At 39.0% G+C, this 20,288-nt stretch overlaps 1 protein-coding gene across 1 annotated transcript; it reads right to left on the bottom strand.

The window, feature by feature from the left end:
* Positions 1 to 28: 28 nt before the first annotated feature.
* On the bottom strand, positions 29 to 6,989 carry LOC140924053 (lactadherin-like). Its single transcript, XM_073374053.1, has 8 exons — positions 6,864 to 6,989; positions 5,780 to 6,102; positions 4,823 to 4,961; positions 4,211 to 4,533; positions 3,223 to 3,361; positions 2,606 to 2,928; positions 1,965 to 2,103; positions 29 to 231 (listed from the first exon to the last, which is right to left on the bottom strand). Exons 1-8 carry the CDS (start codon positions 6,928 to 6,930, stop codon positions 29 to 31), a joined length of 1,656 nt encoding a protein of 551 aa, XP_073230154.1. The 5' UTR covers positions 6,931 to 6,989.
* Between the last annotated feature and the right edge of the window lie 13,299 nt (positions 6,990 to 20,288).

The raw sequence follows: 20,288 nt of genomic DNA, 5'->3' as shown, positions 1-20,288 counted from the left end.
TTATGACACTTATCGATTTATATTAGATTTATATATGTCGATTACCTTCACAAGTCGATGGGGTTCCAGACCATGTCTTGTCGAGTTGACAGACACGCACCTCAGAGCCTTTCAGCTGGTACCCAGCCATGCATTTGAAGGAACAGCTGGTCTGGTAGCTTAAATCAGCACTGGAGCACATACCACTCGGAGGATCGGCGAAAGTCACGAAAAGCGCAGGACATGAAATAGCTAGAAATAAAATGAAAAGGGTTTACAGCCTTTCACATGACAAAAAAAGCCAACAGGCCTTTATCGGTCTCTCAGTTCGTTCTTTTGAAGTTGTCGGAGGATTCTTTTAATATTGTTTAGTAAGCTATGAGCACCAGCCTTCCGATTATCGCAAGCTATAGTTGTCCAATACTTAGCCTGAATTTCAGACATTCCTTCAGATAATTTATACTGTTTAAGATGTAACTTTTGTTAGCCTTTTGAAAATACTTGAATTAAATTTTCCCCTGTGAGATTTTCCATACGATCGAAAATTTATAATGATGTTAAAGATGCAACACATGAGGGGACACAAAGACGATTAGATGACACAAGAGCTAAAAATCACATAAACTGTACTGATTCGATTCAAGAACGTAAACGCTGCAACAAACTTGTAATAATTCCGTGGCGGAATCCCGGGGGCGGAATACCATTCCATTCCTAAAATTAATTGGGGAAACAATTGGGGATCATTTCGCATTTCGGGGGCTGTAGTTTTCCGCACAGCGGCATCTCTCATCTAACAGGTAGGTACGTCATGTAAAACCTATAATGGCCGCGCCGAATCGAGTCGTTGTTGGAGAATTTTGTGTTTAGCAATGGCACGACTTGCTGGTCTTGTACTGCGTTTTTGGAATATTCTACTGTTCGCCAAGAAAAGGCAGTGCTTAGATAGTCGTAAAAAACTGCTATTTTGCGACCTCAACAACTTGTTCCTTTGAAGAAAGTGATGGGGAAACGCCCAGCTGATTCAAGGTACCGCTCTACCGATACCAACATCCGAAGGCAGCTAAGGTAAGCGTTTATATTATGAGACATATTAGGAAAATCCTATGGCATTTAACGGCCTTAAAATTTAAAAGGATAGTGCCTTTATAATAAACCTTCTCAATCGGGGAATAAGGTGGAATATTAAATAAATGCCAATATTATGAATAATGCTCAGTCAATTCCAAGCGTGCCCAGGCCCCCCACCCCCCCCCCCCCCCTCGGGCATTGCCATCTTGTCGAGATTTTGTGGTCACAAAGTCAGCCATTTGTTTACTATCAGTGAGGAGCAAGGGTGGCACAGTGGTGAGAGCACTCACCTCCCACCAAAGTGACCTGGGTTCAAATCCCGGTGTCAACACCATATGTATGTGGGTTGAGTTTGTTGTTGGTTCTCTCCCTTTCTCTGAGAGGTTTTCCTCTGGGTATTCCTATTTTCCCCTTTCCTCAAAAAACAATATTTTCAAATTCCAATTCAACCAGGATCAGGTAGACGAAGAACCACCTTGTGAATGTGTTCCTCCAAATCGTTATTTTATTTATTTAGTATCATTATCAGAGCTGAGTTCTCCAGCAGACAGACTCCTGTTCACTTGGCAAGGCTTTTTTGCCAATTGTTGTCAGTTGCTTAAAATTTGCACTACAGGGATGCTGTTAATTTAACTTCTGGTTTTTCTAGTGCCATATTTTGAACTTTGTGGCTTGTTAATTGACAACATGGTAAAGCAAATTATACAAAGGGCTTATAGTTAATTTGAAATTTAACCAAGTCTAAAGGTAAAAAAAATTTATTTAATAATATAAATATTGACAAACTCAAAATTAAAATTAAATTAAAGATGGAAGGTCAAACTACAGGAAGGTATTGTTTTTTCTGGTTCTTCTTTTCTTCTGGCATATTATAAACTAAGTTTTCAACAAATTCTTCTACCCAACAATGTTACCTTTGCACCCATAGACTTCCACTCTCATGGATATATGATTGTGCCAGCCTGTTGGATGAAACCGGATGTAACGTGCCCTAATTCCTTCACTGAACCTGTGCTTAACTACAGTATCCTGGTCTGTATTTCCAAGAAACTCCTGAACATAAAACAACAACTGCAGTTGTAAATGCCTTTCAAAAATTAGTAAAATCTCAGTTATCTCAGACATTTTATCTGAAAGCCAAGACAACATACTTCCTTGAAAAGCACTAGGTTGTAGTACTCATTTTATGGACACCACTATATTAAGTAAAAAAACCTATCAGATACCTGTTAACTAAGCCTTCTTACATTTTAGAAAAAAAAAAGTTAGAATTTTTGCTAAGGTAATCCTTAACTGGCCAAGCTGTGCACAGCACACATGTTAAACTTCTTGGTGGTATTTTTTATACGCTTTGTGGTTTTTTGAGGAAACACAAAGCTACATAATTTTTTTGTATACATTGTAAATATATTTCTTTGAGGCAAAGGAGATACATGGTGAATGTGATGATATTGACGGTGATTATGTTGATGGTGATGATGACGATAATATTATTTAGAAATGATGACAGAAGTACAGTGGGCATCTAAGTTATCTACTTTAAATGATAAACTACCTTAATTACACCTTGTTCTGTGTAGTATTGAAAGTTTGCACCATTATCGCTGTACTGCACTTTGTATTTAGTAACCCACTGTCCATAAGCATTCCTTCCCTGTGATGCTAGACCAGTTATTGCGGTGTCCTGATTACCAAGGTCAATTTGGAGCCATTGGTCGAGGTTATTATGTCTAGCCGACCAGGATCCTGCCTTGCCAGGTTTTGCTAAATAATTCAGTCTTCCCTGGATGGCAGCGTGATTCTTATCCCACTCTGTGGAGGCCTTTACTTGCCCATCTGATATAGCACCGTTTTCCATGCCGAGAGGCTCGTTGCATTCTTTAATGAAGTGTAAATACTCATTGATAATTCATAAAGAAAATCTCTCTAGTCTTATTCTCAGAAGTCCAAAGAAAAGAAGAAAAATCGATAGCGAGGATGAAAAGGAGATGATAAAAGAAGTCACAGAAAATAAGGAAAGCATGAATAAATGGAACTGAGATTCACTAGTACTGATAGAAACATTTTTAAAAGAAACAAAACTGGAAGACTGAAGAAAGGTCTTTACAAAAAATAGATCGGGAATAAGAGAAATGCGGCTGGAACAAACGAAATTTTTGACAAATACATTACCACTGCACCCATAGACTTCCACTCTCATGGATATATGTCTGTACCAGCCTGTTGGTCGAAAACGGATGTACCGTGCCCTAAAGCTTTCGTTGAGATCGTGCTTGACTACAGTTTCTTGGTTAGTGTTTCCAACAAACTCCTAAACATAAAACACCAAATGCGGTTGTAAATGCCTTCTGAAAATTAACCCCTGAAGTCCCAAGAGTGACCAAAGTCAATTCTCTCCTAACAATATCAATACATAATCGAAATAAAATGTTGTAAGAATTAATAAAATCGTCATCAGGTGTGAGAAGCTTTGATCAGGGAACAAATTCTCTCAACCAAGTCTTTAAGGAAATGTATAGAGACCAGTTTGGAGAATTTGTATGTGGATATTGGGGCTTAAAGGGTTAATAATGGGAATGATGTGTAACAATGCGAGGTTTGTCAAAGATGTGTCAGTGTTAAACGAAAGGACGTGGACATTTTATTTGTGGAGTTTACTTAAGGCTGAAATTCACAGACGGATAAAACATTGAGTTATTATACTCAATATTTTTTCAACAACCCAACACTGAGTACTTCACTGAAGAGCACTGCGTTGCAGTCTTCATATTATAGAAACTATATTAAGTAAAGAACCCTATGCGTTGTCTGCTAATTAAGCTTTCTGTCGTTTCAGAAAACGAATCTTGATTTTTTGCTTTGATAACCTTGAACTGGCCCAGCCGCACATACAGAGCAACACAAAAAACTCTAGTTGTTATCTTTTATAGGCGTTGTGGTGTCTTATGAAAATAAAGCGCTACATTTCTTGCTTACATTTTGTTAACGCGAACGAAATATGTGATGATGATGACGATGATGATGATGTTGTTGTTGATGATGATGATGATGATGATGATGATGATGATGATGATGATGATGATGATGATGATAATGATGATGATGAAGAACTGATGACCGAAGTATAGCGGGCATCTAAGTTTTATAAACGATAAACTACCTTTATTACGCCTTGCTCCGAGTAGTACTGAAAGTTTGCACCGTCGTCGCTGTACTGTACTTTGTATTTAGTAACCCACTGCGTATAAGCATTTCTGCCTTGCGTTGCTAGACCAGTTATTTTGGTGTATCGACTATCCAGGTCAATTTGGAGCCATTGGTCAAGGTTATTGAATTTAGCCGACCAGGATCCTGCCTTGCCAGGTTTTGCTAAATAATGCAGTCTTCCCTGGATGGCAGCATGATTGTTATCCCATTCTGTGGAGGCCTTTACTTGCGCATCTGATATAGCACCGTCTTCCATGCCGAGAGCGTCGTTGCATTCTTTAATGAAGTGTAAATACTCATTGATAATTCTTAAAGAAAATCTCTCTTAATTCTCAGAAGTCCAAAGAAAAGAAGAAAAATCGATAGCGAGGATGAAAAGGAGATGATAAAAAAGTCACCGAAAATAAGGAAAGCATGAATAAATGGAACTGAAATTCACTAGTACTGATAGAAACATTTTTAAAAGAAACAAAAGTGGAAGACTGAAGAAAGGTCTTTACAAAATATACATCAGCAAGAAGAGAAACGCGGCTGGAACAAACGAAATTTTTGACAAATACATTACCACTGCACCCATAGACTTCCACTCTCAAGGATATATGTCTGTACCAGCCTGTTGGTCGAAAACGGATGTACCGTGCCCTAAAGCTTTCGTTGAGTTCGTGCTTGACTACAGTTTCTTGGTTAGTGTTTCCAACAAACTCCTAAACATAAAACACCAAATGCGGTTGTAAATGCCTTCTGAAAATTAACCCCTGAAGTCCCAAGAGTGACCAAAGTCCATTCTGTTCTAACAATATCAATACATAATCAAGGTAAAATGTTGTAAGAATTAATAAAATTATCATCTGCTGTGAGAAGCTTTGATCAGGGAACAAATTCTCTCAACCAAGTCTTTAAGGAAATGTATAGAGACCAGTTTGGAGAATTTGTATGTGGATATTGGGCTTAAAGGGTTAATAATGGGAATGATGTGTAACAATGCGAGGTTTGTCAAAGATGTGTCAGTGTAAAACAAAAGGACGTGGACATTTTATTTGTGGAGTTTACTTAAGGCTGAAATTCACAGACGGATAAAAAATTGAGTTATTATACTCAATATTTTTTCAACAACCCAAGACTAAGCACTTCATTGAAGAGCAGTAGGTTGCAGTCTTCGTTTTATAGAAACTGTATTAACTAGAAAACGCTATAGATTGTCTGTTGATTAAGCCTTCTTTCCTTTCAGAAAATGAATCTTGAGTTTTTGCTTAAATAATCTTGAACTAGCCCAGCCGCACATACAGAGCAACACATAAAACTCTAGTTGGTATCTTTTATAGGTGTTGTGGTGTCTTATGAAAATAAAGCGCTAGATTTCTTCTTTATATTTTGTTAAGGCGAACGAAATATGTGATGATGATTATGATGATGATGTTGTTGTTGTTGTTGATGATGATGTTGATGATGATGATAATGATGATGATTAGGAACTGATGACCGAAGTATAGCGTGCATCTAAGTTTTATAAACGATAAACTACCTTTATTACGCCTTGCTCCGAGTAATACTGAAAGTTTACACCGTCGTCGCTGTACTGTACTTTGTATTTAGTAACCCACTGCGTATAAGCATTTCTGCCTTGCGTTGCTAGACCAGTTATTTTGGTGTATCGACTACCCAGGTCAATTTGGAGCCATTGGTCAAGGTTATTGAATTTAGCCGACCAGGATCCTGCCTTGCCAGGTTTTGCTAAATAATGCAGTCTTCCCTGGATGGCAGCATGATTGTTATCCCATTCTGTGGAGGCCTTTACTTGCGCATCTGATATAGTACCGCTTTCCATGCCGAGAGCGTCGTTGCATTCTTTGATGAAGTATAAGTACTCATTAATGTTCATAAAGAAACTGCATTAGAATCGTCGGATCAATTTATTTTTTTAGGAAACTGCCTGCCTAACCCTTCTCTCAACCCAACATTTTGCCCTAAGTGAGAAGTAAGTGTTAACGGTGGCTTAGAGGAGGGGTAGGTAAACAGTTTCCCAGAAACCCTTATTGATCATCCTCTGTTAAGCAACACTTTTTGGGGGGAGGGGGAGGGGTTAAGCACAAGCGGAGTGCTTCGTCCCGTACTAGATCTTTGTTGACAACGCCGTGCCGCGTTCGAAACACAAGGAAAAACGAGAACAAAAGCAGATGAAAAGAAAAGAAAAACACTTTGTCATAATGTATGAAAAAGAAGGAAAGGAGGAAGAAGAGCGAAAAAAGGAGAAAAAAAAAGAATGGAATGAAATAGGAGACCGATGTACAAAAGCAGATGATAAGAAAGGGCGCTGTTTCATGATTTATGAAATAACAAAAGGGATTTTCCCTTGAGAACATGAATATCACTGAACTTGAGAACATCATGAATTTCTAAAAAAAAACAACACAAAACATCCAAGCCGAAAAGGTCCCTTCAGGGACAGTTGGACTCACGTAATTTGCTTTTTTCTTCGTGCGAACAGCCCGAATTAATACTATTGCCACTTTTCATTCACGATCAATACAACAGAATTACTTCTTAGATAAGCTAGCTCAATGCAGTTATCAAAATGTCGAGATAAATTTTTAATTACAAATACTTACGGTTACAGTAGGAAACTGAAAAGGAGTGCAACAAAAACGTCAGAAACGCAAGTTTTCTGTTAAACATGTTTGTCTCCTTAATTCTTAACACCAAAGCGTGTGAAGTTGCGGCAACCTTAGCTACCAACGCTTTTGCGAGAAAAGTGGATAAAATACTTCATTATCTCTTGTTAACAAGGCAATAATAATTGGAGATATGCTTTTTAATTAATCCAGGTGTGCAAACAGTTTCTGAGCCCTAATGATAATTCCAGCTGTCATATTCAGTATGGTACACACGTTTCAAACGGTCCAGAGTGTTTTTATCCAATCTCCACCATTAAGTTGTATTGAAAATCAATGTCATTCCCAGGGTCCTTTTCTACTCGTCCCTAGGGATGAATAGGAAAGGACCCTGGGGACGAGGTTGTATTGAAATTGACATCGCTATATTTGGATTTTCGATTCATGATGATGGTGATGACAATGTGGAACTTCCTTCGCAGGTTTATTTGCTTTGTTGTCTCGACCCTTACTCCATTCCGAAAATTCTTGAAACATATAACCAGTTTAATAAATCAAGCGAATACCCGCGTTACTATGGCTTGGATCACTAACACTAACTACTGTTTGGATGACTCTTAGAGGAGGTTGGGCTCGGCCCGCAAAGTATCATGGGGCGAATTATCAAATTAAGCTTCGTTCGAATCATTTGCATGGAACCTTCGAGCAGTACAGACCTCAATTATAGCACGAATTTTAGCTGCATAATCCATAAGATTGTAAACGCAAATATATTTCGTACCAAATTGACATATATAACGTACTGTACAAGAGGTAGATGGCTCACTATTCAAGAAGATCTCCGGTATGCCCGGCCACCCTCTGTCCCCAAAACGAAGGAAAGTTCGGCGCGCCTCCGAGCTCCTAGCAGTCAACTCCCTAGGGTAAATACCCAACGTTTTAAAATTAGTTTTTTTAACAGGCTATTTTTCAGATATAGAGTAGCTATTTAATGTAATGTGGATCTTGAATGTTAAGTTCAGTTCTTCCAGATGGAGTTTTTTTTAAGCCTTGTAATCCTTTCTGCTATTTTTAATGTAAGTGTTCTTGGTTTTAGCATGTATTTTTGCTCAAAAAACAATAAAGACCTTTTATTTATTTAGTTATGCAAAGAAGTGCTAAATCGGCCTAGATTGCCTTTTTTCTCCCTTCTTCTGTTTAGTTATTATTTACTCATAAGCAACACTCGGAGAGAAATTTCGTATCTCCGCGCAGAAATACAGTAATTTTCCATGTGTCGTGAGAAAATGTTTGGGTTTGATAATGTGTTACCCTAGGTGTAAAATCACGTTTCACTGATTGTTGTCTCAGAAAGACGGCTGTAAAAACACCATTTCTAACTAATTATCCCATTAAATCATGAAAATTCATTATCCCATGAAATCTAATTCGATGGCATGGTGAGTGTTATATTTAGGATTTTCAAACACGAAAAGCCTAGTACTAGACTGCAATTATTAATATCTCAAGTAATTTCAATCAATTCCAGACTTAAAGTCAGTTTTTCTCTCAGTCTTCTTTTTCTTAAATACGAAGAAACAATTTTCGCTTCTGTTGCTTGCTAAGTACTTGTAAATATACCTTTTTAAATCAGTTAAATCACCAAAATTTGTTAGTCATTATAAAACAGCTAATTTTGGTTCTTTTTGAAAATCGAAAAATTAGTAATTATTAATAATGATTTAGAAAATTATAAACAAGTAAAAACCAACGAGATAGTGTTTTGACGTCTCGACGACCTCATGATGCCATTATCAAGGAATCGGAAATAAATGAATACGAGTGCAGTTATAAATGAAATAGAGCTAGACAAAGACTTTGGCACGGATAGAATTCGTCTGTACGTTCAAGCGCGGTCTTAATTGTTTGATGTGCAACATCTCGTGAACAAGACAGTCAATTTTAATAATGGAGGAAACTTTATTTCTGTTTTGAATGTACAATTGTAATTCTCGCTACGTATAGGCAATTTATGGTTAAAAATAAGCGACGGGCACCACACGACTCCTGCACTAAGTCGTACGGGTGAGTAGTATGACCTTCAGAGCTTCGCTCTAACTAATAGGTCCTTAAGAGATTTTTCCTATCGATAAAATATGAGGGGAGGCTCCTTAAAGATTTCTCTTAGTCGTTGCTGGTTTTGTATAAGGTGCCATTTCCCCATATGTATTCTCTTCAGGCTAGGTAAAGTGTAACAAAAGGTAGAAGTTTTTTGCGTGCGGATTTGTTTGTCACACCCGTTTTGGCCCTATTTTTGGGGCCAAATTGGCTCTTTTCATTTTACAGTGTGCTTGGGATTGAATTATTCAAAAAATTAAAAAAAAAAAAAAAGAGAAAGAAAGAAAGAAAAGAAAAAATCAAAAACAAAAACAAATCAAATTTGCATTATAAGTATGGGCTATCCCAGTTCCTATTTCTACAACAAAAGATGAAATATGTTGATCTAATGGCTATATTTATCTTTTTTTTATTGCTGCTGCCTTTCTTTGTATTTAAGCTGATTTCTAGTCTACTACGAGCTTCCTAAAATTGAATTTACAACTTCACATCAAAATATATTTTCTGTGCATTTCACAGTATTAATTCGTACATGTAAAAGGTCATTTTGCTATTACCAATTTATTGTTCTTTGCGCATTCACAGCTTATTTTAAATGAATTCTTTGGTGATAGGTCGTATTGGTCTCACTGCTACAATCTTCACAGATCGACCAACTCATATATATCCCAATACTCACAGAGACTTTGATTTACTGGTAGGACCGGACTTCTTGAAAGCTTTTGCAAATGCATTAATTAAAGGTAGTAATCCATTATAGTGTATATTCTTTGTAAGTTGTGGGCTCTGACTCTCCTCCTCAAAGGTTTGTAAGGTGTTATTGGATTTTTGCTGCACAAAGTGAGTGAAGGCGCGAAAACCGAAAGGTCCAACCACATTTTGCGCCTGCACTAACTCTCGCCATGCCTCTTTGAGCCTCTGCAGAGGAGAGAGGGTTGTGGCCAAGGGTAGCTAAAGCAACTTAGCATCGGACTTTAGAGAGTTTGGGTCTATCGGGGAAATAAACCTATATTGGTTTTATTACGGCAAAGCCCTTTTAGACAGCCTATGATGAGCTGTACAAGATGAGATGAAACCATGGTTTATGCTTGTACTGGGGACTAACGACTTTATTTAAAATTCTCGTCATCTTGGTTACAAACTTACGTTTTACAAAACTCTGGCATTTACCCAACTGATGCAACACACCATGCGTTTCATGATCAATCACAGTTGATTACAGTCAACTCCCTCTGAGACAGACACCTTTGGGACCGGCAGTAAGTGTCCATCTTAGAGAGATGTCCGTCTTATAGAGAGTCAAATAAAGGGAGTAAAGAAAGGTAGGGACCAACTCTAGGTGTCCGTTTTAGGAGGTGTCCGTCTTATAGAGGTGTCCGTTAAGAGAGAGTCGACTGTATATCCCACTGTTTATTGATAAATTAAAGTCAACGCTTATACTGAGATTTACCGATACTGTAGGCTATAAATAGGACTTTGATAAGGTGCGCCTCTAGCCACCTTTATTGGCTTCAGTTTTCTTCAAAACCACTTGAATCAACCTGTTTATAAGAGAATGCAATTACGGACAAAGTTGGCCAAAAAAAATTACTTTTCATCTTTTTGCGCCCTTTTATAGATTATAGCGTTTGAAACGTCTGCTTAGTGTTTCTTTGCGGTGGCTAAGTCATGATGTAAGCTAAGTTGTTTACCACCACAGTAGGCACCATTCTCTGTTTCTATTATGGCATGTGCTTTGGCAAGAGGTGCGCCCTAGCTTTGCGTATAGCCACCTCGATTGGAAAATCGGCAAAGTGAAAGAATCACCTTTTGGCTTTGACTAAAGAACCTGCTGGCGTTCAAAAGTTGAACAGTCTTTCTAGTTTTCAACTTCGTCCTAGCAAAAACTTTCGAAATCGGTCTTTGAATCTCGCTACTTCCTTGAGCTCGAGGAGCTGCCTACTAGAACAAGCACTAACACAAAACTAAGGAATGGAGCGATTAATTTCGGCCCGGCCGACTGGTCTTAACATAAGTTGGAGGACCAGTACCCCTGCCTGGGCCACTGCCATAGATTCGCCAATGTTTATGTATGATTGTTCATGAAACGAAAAAAAAAAAACATTCAAACCAACAACTTCCCAACACCGCGTTTTTTATTCATTGCTGTCTCAGGTTTCCTTTAACTGAACAAAGTAGTTGGCAAGTGCCAACCCAAGTAACGCTTGATCTAGTATATTGATTAGTGTCTTTTAAGGGAATTTTGCTTAATCAATAGCACAGAAGGGGTTGACTAATCGATGACCATCTCAAACTTGTGGCTTCTTACACAGTATCACCGGGGCATCAGTCACATGACTTCCCAGGTCACAGAGGAGGTCGTTCCACGTTTTCCCTAATGACTATTCGGTATGTCGCGCCCAAATTTTCAGAAATAACTGAATTTGTTATATACTCTTTCAATATTTAGAGATAATGATAAGCATATGTTCACGAGGCAAAAAAAGTAAACAAGGATTTGCCTGTAGCTGACCTAGCCTGCGGACACAGACGGATTTTCGGTCGTCGCTTCTCTCCACACGAAAAGTACCGTAAATGATCGATTTATTACATTTTCCTTTCTGCAAAGCCAGGGAAAAGGTTGTTGTCATAGGTGTGGCGCTTATAAGAGTGCGGCGCTTATTTCAACTACGGGTAAAACACTGAGGGGAATATAGAGAGAATTAGTGAGGCGCGTACTTGGTATGCACAGTTTGATATAATATGTACACCTCTAACTGTTATATGAGCTCAGTTTCAAGAATTTTCCTACATTAACACTTTGGAACTCACGAGTTGGTTGGCATCTTATTTAATTCTCAAGCGATTTGGTTTTGATACCAATGAAATACCAGGTGAGCTTTCGCGCGAAAACATGATAACTTCACACGTGAAAATAACATGTTATTTTCACATGTGAAAATATCACCGTTGCTATGGCTACATAATGAATCGCGCCTTTCGCAGGAAAAAACTGTTTCAGTGAAATGGTTTGGTATTTCATTGGTGTTTATATAATAAATAGAACATTGCATGGCCGCTTGGAGAAACGAAATTTCTCTTCTCGTGTTGAAAATATTTCACTTGTTCGCTGCGCTCACTCGCGAAATATTTTTCAACACTCGAAGAGAAATTTCGTATCTCCGCGCGGCCATGTAATATCCTCTGTATCTCTTTAGCACTATAACAAAGGTGGGGCGTTAATTTGTAAATACCCAAATTAATTCGAGAGCGGCGGTAATTAAATTATTTTCGGTAAAGGTGCGGTGCTTATTCCAAAGCGGCGCTTATTCGAGTAGCGGCTCTTAATCGATCATTTACGGTAACTTAAAAGTTAAAAGTTACTTTTCGGGTGGAGAAGAGCGACGACCGGAAATATGTCTGTGTCAGCAGGCTATAGCTGACCATGCATGCTTTATGATTTACCGTTGATCTCAGGATAAACTAACAGTTCATCCTTCGAGCATAAACCGGGGTCACTCTGGCAAAAGATAGGACGCATAAACGACAACATTAACAATTGGTGGAATTTGTCTTTGATGGTGGTCTGGACGTTAGGATCATGCTCATCTCCATCATAGTAATGATATTGCTGGCTCCACGCCTTTATCGAAGTAGGATTCCCCCCAGCTGCATTAAGGAAAAAACAAGAAAAAAATAATGAGAAGCTTCTTATACTAAGAGGATCTAGTTGATCGTTCAAATCCAGCATTGCTTTAATTAGGCGGCATCTTCGCTTTTAGACTGCTTGCAGTCCTCTTTTTCTCCTAAAATCCGTCTAGTTCTTATCTCATCCAGCGCGATTGCAAACCATGACGTTGTTATTATAATAAGGGATTGAGACGCCCTCGTTTCTTGCTGCTCGCGGCTTAATTCGCCACTCGAGTGCTTAGGTTTCGCGTGCAGTAACTTTGCAAAGAAAAATAAAAACTGCTCGCAGTCTACTTGGTTTTTATATTAACTCACATTTTGTCAGTTTGTCATTTACCGTTTCTTATTATATTATCACAAAAGATTAATGTACAAATATATATAATTGTAACTCGAAAAGGTAGTATACAGTGTTGTTTTTGTTGCTGACGCGCGGAGAAAAATACTGTTTAGTGTGCCCCATTTAAAGAACGTTCAAAACATTATGGATCGCATGAACAAAACAAAGAAATGAATGAACCGCGGAAATTGATCATGATGAACGCATTGAAGGAGACATGGACCCACTGGATAAAAAAAAAAACAGCGCTAGTTTTGTCAGGTGAACCAGACACCGCGATATAGAGGAACTGAAGGTCTGAGATTTCTGTCGTTTACTTGTCACATTTAAGTTACGTTTGTTGAACGCGTCGTTCGATAAACAATTTGTGTTTGAACAAAGCTGTTGACTACAAATTTTCGAGAATTGAAATTCTCAAAATAATTCTGAGAAAGGTTTTGCTCTTAAAAATTCAACTTATTTGATTAGTTTCTTGATCAGTTAACAAAAAGGACGTGTCTTTGAGATTGATCTCTTTTTCAATACGATATTAAGTTAATTATGTGCATCTGATCAAAATGGGGCACTCCTATTGGCCTATAGCCTTATAAATGATAAATAAACCTTTGAAATATATCCAAAGCACTCAAAAGGAAAAAGAGAAAGTTATTTAAAGCACTTACCGGTACAGTTTGGCCAGGGTAAAGTTGCACGAAAATGGAAGAACGAAAAGTAATCCCATTTTGCAGACGAAAGCCTACAGAAATATACCAGAGGTGGGCTGAACACATAGTCAGTGCCAGTGCGACACATGACTGCACAAGGTTGATAAGTACCTTTTGGAGGGGTGCACACCAGGGCACCGCCTTGAGGGGGCGAATAAAGAGGACATCCTTTTACTGTAAAGGAAGCATTCACCACATAAATTTCATCAATAAACGTTAAACTCGAAATCTTACAAGGGTGGAGGGACATGAGTGTCCAAGCCTTCCGCCTCCAGAACCTTGCATTTCAGGCTCCCGCCCCTTTTTGCTTTGAAATTTCGCCCTTTTTTCTCTCTTACCGCCGTATTACTACTTCGATGCACCTCCCACACTTTCCTGTACCACCTTCCGTACCTCTAAACCACACCACCTGTTCTCACGGCCCAGCCTGCACAATGCAGGTGAAACAATTACCAGTCTTGCACTAGTTCTGTCCAAACCAATCATTTTGTTGGGCTTAAGGGAAACAATTGCTTCAAAACAAAGGATTCATCTATCTCTTTCGAACAAAAAGAACCGACCTGGACTTCTTTAGGCTTCCAAACGTTTGAGCAAAAACAGCTGCGATTATCCGCTATGTCTTACCAACTGAGACAAAAGAGTGAGGTTAGGACCGTGGCGATAGCTTTGAGTACAGAATAAACAAGTGAGTGGTCACTGAAGGCAAGATGAATAACTCCATGATCAACAAGGCGCTGAGAGGTGTTACAGAAGAGCAAATCTAACAAAGTTGATGAGAGAGCTGTTATTCTTTTCGGCTGTTTTTTTTTGTAGGCCTGGTCTAAGGAGCCGGAACTACAAATATAACTCTGGAGCTTGTGCACCTTCACCTTTCCATGTTAAACGCATTCCTCTAACTTGTAATGACTACTAGTTAATAAAAGCAAGCGCATGGTGGAAAGGACAAAACCCATGGCTAAATTTCTTTTTAACGTTAACTAATAATATTATTTAGTTGAAAGAGCTGTAGTAACAGCAACTTACTTTTCAACGTTATCCTGAATGTACAGTTCTTGTTGGTGTTAGAAGAACTGTCAGATGCAGTATATACCACTTCGTAAGAACCAGGAGCGCTGAAAAGATCTCCACTTAATCTACTTGAGCTTACTGCGACTGGAATGCCCGAATTGTCGGTGAAAGTTGGTCGATCCCAGTTTACTCTCACCTGACGTTGTAGAGTTTCTATCATAATGTCTCCTGGGCAGCGGCTTATGGTTGGTGGCTCAATATCTGTGGGTAAGATAGCATTGTATAATGTCGTACAATTCTGAAAATATGCTTTCCCTATATATAAGTCCTCAGGGGGTTTATATTTGGGAATTGCATCAAATATAGAAACTATATTCTAAACGTGTTTTGTAAATATCTGGAATGCCTTACATTTGTTTTCTTAATTTGGTGTAAGGGTAACCCGGATGCGAGTAGACAAGGCCCAAAGTTTTTCACTTTCTATGTATTAACCTTCAATGTCAACGGTAAAACTGCATGTTGCTGTATTTCCTGTGCTGTCACTAGCAGTAACCTGAACATCAGTCGCACCAATAGGAAGTTCTTGAGAAGGTTGATGAGTTGAGGTTACATTTATCTTCGCATTGGGATCCACAATTACAGAGTTGTCTGTCACCTGGATATTCCATGATACCTTTCCTGTCGCTTTTCCTTTGGTTGTATGACCTATTATGTTAGGTCCAGGACACGTCATCGTGGGGGGCCGATAATCTATAAATTAGGCAAATTTACTTCGTAAATATATTTAGTGGCAAAAAAAGGCAGTTCTGCAAACAAAGGACATTAGGGATGTGGCTAAAATGGATACTAAGTCCCAAATTCTACTTGACTTGTAAGTTGACAGCCTAGATCCTAAAAACAATCAATAGCATTACTCCGAGTAGACTACGAGCAGTCCCTATTTTGACCTGTTTTTCTCAGTCAATAGAGGGGAACGCGCGAGATTTGAAAATAAACACGCGCGTGACTGACTTCTCGGGCTGCCGCCCTAGTTTCTAGCGTCTCGCTGCTTCGCCGCCAAACACTCGCACGCGCGTGCACTCCTCTCACTGATTTGACGAAAAAATAGAGAGAATGATAGAAAGGTTGTTCGTTGCTCCCGCCCCAATCTCCTCGCGGTTTCTCTGCGCCCTAACCCGCCTTTATTGACCACCCCAGAAAATACCATAACATATCATAATGCTCTTTGTTTATCCTCCCAAAATTTTGCACAAGCATTAATTGTCTTCAGTATCTCTTGGGGCAATTTTAACTCCAAAGAGAAATTGAAGACAATGCTTATGCAAAATTTTGAGGTGACAAACAAAGAGCATTATGGTATGTTATGGTATTTTCTGGAGTGGTCAATTGCTTTGCGCGCCCAACCAAAAACGCCATGTTACGCAGGCTACAGTTTATGCTCAAAGTTACATGATCCTGATTTTGATTAATTAGTGGTGCATCTCATTGTCTCCTATTCTTTAACATGTTTAAAGTGAAGTTCTGTTTGCTTACCTTTCCTTGTTTGAAATCAAACTTTTTTTTTTAAGTTTTCTGATTGTCCATGTCCATTTATAGTTTGAAACACTGGCTGGAAGTTTCAAATCCATTGATATCAAGCCCTTTTTTCATATTTACAAAGGGGACCTGCCTGTAAAACAGGTTGGCCTTGCACTGTTTCTAGCATTTCTTACTGAACAAGCGAAAGAATTAATTATATAATAAACCAAAAAATGACGAAAGTTTTGCTTTTAAATTTCAAGCGCGAATGACTGATTTGAATAGTACTATCCAAATTTCCAATTTTGGTATCCAGTGAAAGTATGCCTCAAAAGAAAACCTCAAACAGGAACCCATAACCGGAGCAACCAACTCCCTTACTAGGCCTATGTCACGGCGTTTTTACGGACCAGTTTATTTTTAGACACAATTTAAAGCACTTTTCCCGCGAGAATAAAATCTTCACCACGTCTATTAGCGTGTTCGAAGTACAAGATATAAAAAAGGTATAAAGCTAAACGTTATTAAAACGGAAAAAACATCCGGGAAAAAATATCACTTTTATTTTTTGTAGGTTTTGCTGACTGGTTTGTGGAATTTAAAGGATATTAAAAATTCGCTTCAAAACCGTTCTAAAAATAAACTGGTCCGTGAAAACACCGTGACTCGAGCGCATGGAAGTTGCTCGCTCCGGGTTATGGGCTCCTGCCTCAAACACAAAGGGGACTGGAAAACGCTTACCATGGCATTGAGGAGCTTGAGCGTTCCATGCGCCATTGAGCTGACACGTTAAAACTCTCGAGGTTATCTGGGGTGCAGTAACATCCGTAGTAAAGCCGTCAGGACATATAAATTTGCAGGATGAGTTAAATCTCATTGACTGGTCGTCACAGGTACTTGGAATCACTTTTGCGTACTTGACGGGCGGAAGTTTAGGGCAGCGAATTTCTAAGAATGAAAACAAATAAAATAATTTGCGTGAAAGTATATTCGGCTGTTAGGACATGATATTACAAAGGAATATTTCTTTTGTCACCACTAACTACTTAAAAGTTACCGGAACGGAGCTTTTGGAACCCACCCATAATTTGTATCCCGCCTGGCTCCTACGAAATCGCCAAGAGAAGAGTGACGATATTGTAATTTGTGTTAATCAGGATTGACATAAATAAAAATGTTGCCGGCACAGTTCGGAGAACTGAGGTCGAGTGTTGCGCGCGAGGCATCAAGGTATCGTTATATTAGGCTTAGTTAGTTTCGCAGTTGTAATATGACGTATGCTTCTGAGTTGTTGTCATTGTCGTTGGCCTTCGGGTTTCTATACATGTTACAACGGTTTTACCGGATTGACTTTATAACCCCAAAGCGGCGACGCCACAGCATTAGTTTGGGGTTACACGGTCCCTAATTTTCCAATGATTGGTTTTTTAGGGTTAACGTGTCCGGCTGTGACGTATTTATCTTTAATTACTGTTACGATGATAATTTATGTGAGCTAATAAAGTGTATCATTATGGGCCTGGCTGCCCGAAGCGCCCATTCCTCTATGTTTTTTTGTGTGTGTTTGATTGTGTAGTGGAGGCAATTAATATCGGTTTGATATCCGGAGTTGCCTAGCAACGATGTCGCGACTACGTCATTTAGTCTGACGTCTTGTCTCTCATGCAAGCAACACTTCCATAGAACCAGTTGACGGGTGTTTCTAAAAAGAAGACCCAAAAACGAAGACCTAAGACCCCTTGGACTAAAATAAGGACCAGTTGACGTCAAGGAGCATTGGTCGGCGTTGTTCTGACTGTTTTTGCGGCCGTTTAAGCGATCAAGAAATGCTTTTGTCAATTAATTTCGTTTCAGATGGGCTTCTCCAACCTTTATTGCTTTTTCCTGAAATCTGTACCTTTGAATTCATGTTACACCAAGGCAGACCCACTATGGATTGGTTCTTTCCCCGCCGATCGTTGTGACCGATGGATCAATTCAACGACGCAGAATCAAAGACTAGTCGCTTTCAGCTCAGCTCCGTACATCTCCGCATGGATAATTTCCCTTTCTTTGTAAATTTTTTTTCTGTGCAGCTTTACAATTTTTTGTTTTTTTGCTTTATTAAATCAGATTTTGACCCTTTCGCTTATTTCTCTTTATTCTCACTACCGGCCCTTTTTAACTTTCCCAATTTTTTTTTTTCGGAAGTGGGTGAACTTACAGGAGGGAAGGCCCGTAATTAACGTCGGTCCCGTTTGTCCGTCTGAAATGTTGACCGGTAGGCCTGGTAAATTTTCCGCACAGCGGCATTTCCAATATAAAAGGGGGGTACGTCATGTAAATCCTGTAATGGCGGCGCCGAACCGAGTCGTTGTTAGAGGATTTTGTTTTTAGTAAGGGCACGACCTGCTGGTCTTGTACTGCGTCTTTGGAATATTCTACTTTTCGCCAAGAAAAGGCAGTGCTTAGATAGTCGTAAGAAACTGCTATTTTGCGACCTCAACAACTTGTCCCTTTGAAGGAAGTGATGGGGAAACGCCCTGCTGATTCAGGGTACCGCTCTACCGATGGCAGCTAAGGTAAGCGTTATATTAAAAGACAAGTTAGGAAAAAACTTTGGCTTTAAACGGCGGTAAAATTTAAAAGGGTGATGCCTCAAACCTTCTCAATCGGGGAATAAGGAGGAATATTTAATAAATGCTAATATTATGAATAATGCTCAGTCAATTCCAGGCGTACCCATCCCCCCGCCCCGGGCGTTTGTCATCTTGTCGGTCCCAGCGGTGGGAGGATTTGTCAGAAAACCTCTCCCCGAGGGTGGGACATTTATCAGTTCTTCCAGAAGTGGTTTATATCGTTCCTTTTTCGATATTTCACTTGAAAATATGCCTATTTAGATAGACACAATACATTGCTATTTTAATCTTTGTCCAAAGATGGGCATGCTTGGAATTGACTGAGCCATACAGAATTACCAATGTTTTGGGGTTGGAATGATATGAAATTTCAGTGGTGTTGGAATTACGGAATAACGTAAATTTTCGAGAAGGAATTTTTAAATGTAGTTATCAACTACCCATTATTCCTCTTCATCCCCTAATTCTCATGATGACATTTGCTTCGATTAAACTGTACTTGGAACTGTATTTTCTCCTTGAATCTTATATTTCTGGCCTCAACTTAGCTCAAAACACGTAATTTGGACAGAGTTTGTGGTCACAAAGTCAGCCATATGTTTAGTATCAGTAGGGAGCAAGGAAAGTGCAGTGGTGAGAGCAAATGCCTCCCACCAATGTGGCCCGGGTTCAAATCGTGGTGTCGATGCCATGGCCATGTGTGAGTTGAGTTTGTTGTTGGTTCTCTCCCTTTCTCTGAGAGGTTTTTCTCCGGGTACTCAGGTTTTCCCCACCCCTCAAAAACCAATATTTTCAAATTCCGATTCAACCAAAAATCAGGTAGAGGAGGTTATTTTATTTATTTAGTATCATTTATCAGAGCTGAGTTCTCCAGCAGACAGGCTACTGTCCATTGGGCAAGGCCTTGTTGCCAAGGCCAGGGATGTCGTTAATTTAACTTCTAGTTTTTCTAGTGCGATATTTTGAACTTCGTGGCTTGTTACTTGACAACATGGTAAAGGAAATTATTAAGGGCTTGTAGTTAATTTGAAATTTAACGAAGTCTAAAGATAAAAAAAATGAATTTAATAATATAAATATTGAAAAACTCAATAATAAAATAAAATTAAAGATGGAAGGTCTAAACATAGGAAGATCTTGTTTCTTTTGGTTCTTCTTTTTTTCTTGATGCAACTAAATTTTCAACAAATTCTTAAAACCCATCGATGTTACCTTTGCACCCATAGACTTCCACTCTCATGGATATATGATTGTGCCAGCCTGTTGGGCGAAACCGGATGTAACGTGTCTTAATTTCTTTGTTGAGCTCGTGCTTGACTACAGTATCCTTGTCTATATTTCCAAGAAACTCCTGAACATAAAACAACAACCACAGCTGTAAATGCCTTTCAAAAATTAGTAATGGGATAAATTATCTCAGTTATTTGACCATCATTTTCTGAAACCAAAGACCACATACTTCCTCTTG

This window comes from Porites lutea, chromosome 14 (genome assembly GCF_958299795.1).
Source record: "Porites lutea chromosome 14, jaPorLute2.1, whole genome shotgun sequence".
Taxonomy (NCBI): Eukaryota; Metazoa; Cnidaria; class Anthozoa; order Scleractinia; family Poritidae; genus Porites; species Porites lutea.
This window is presented reverse-complemented; position numbering and strand designations above follow the sequence as displayed.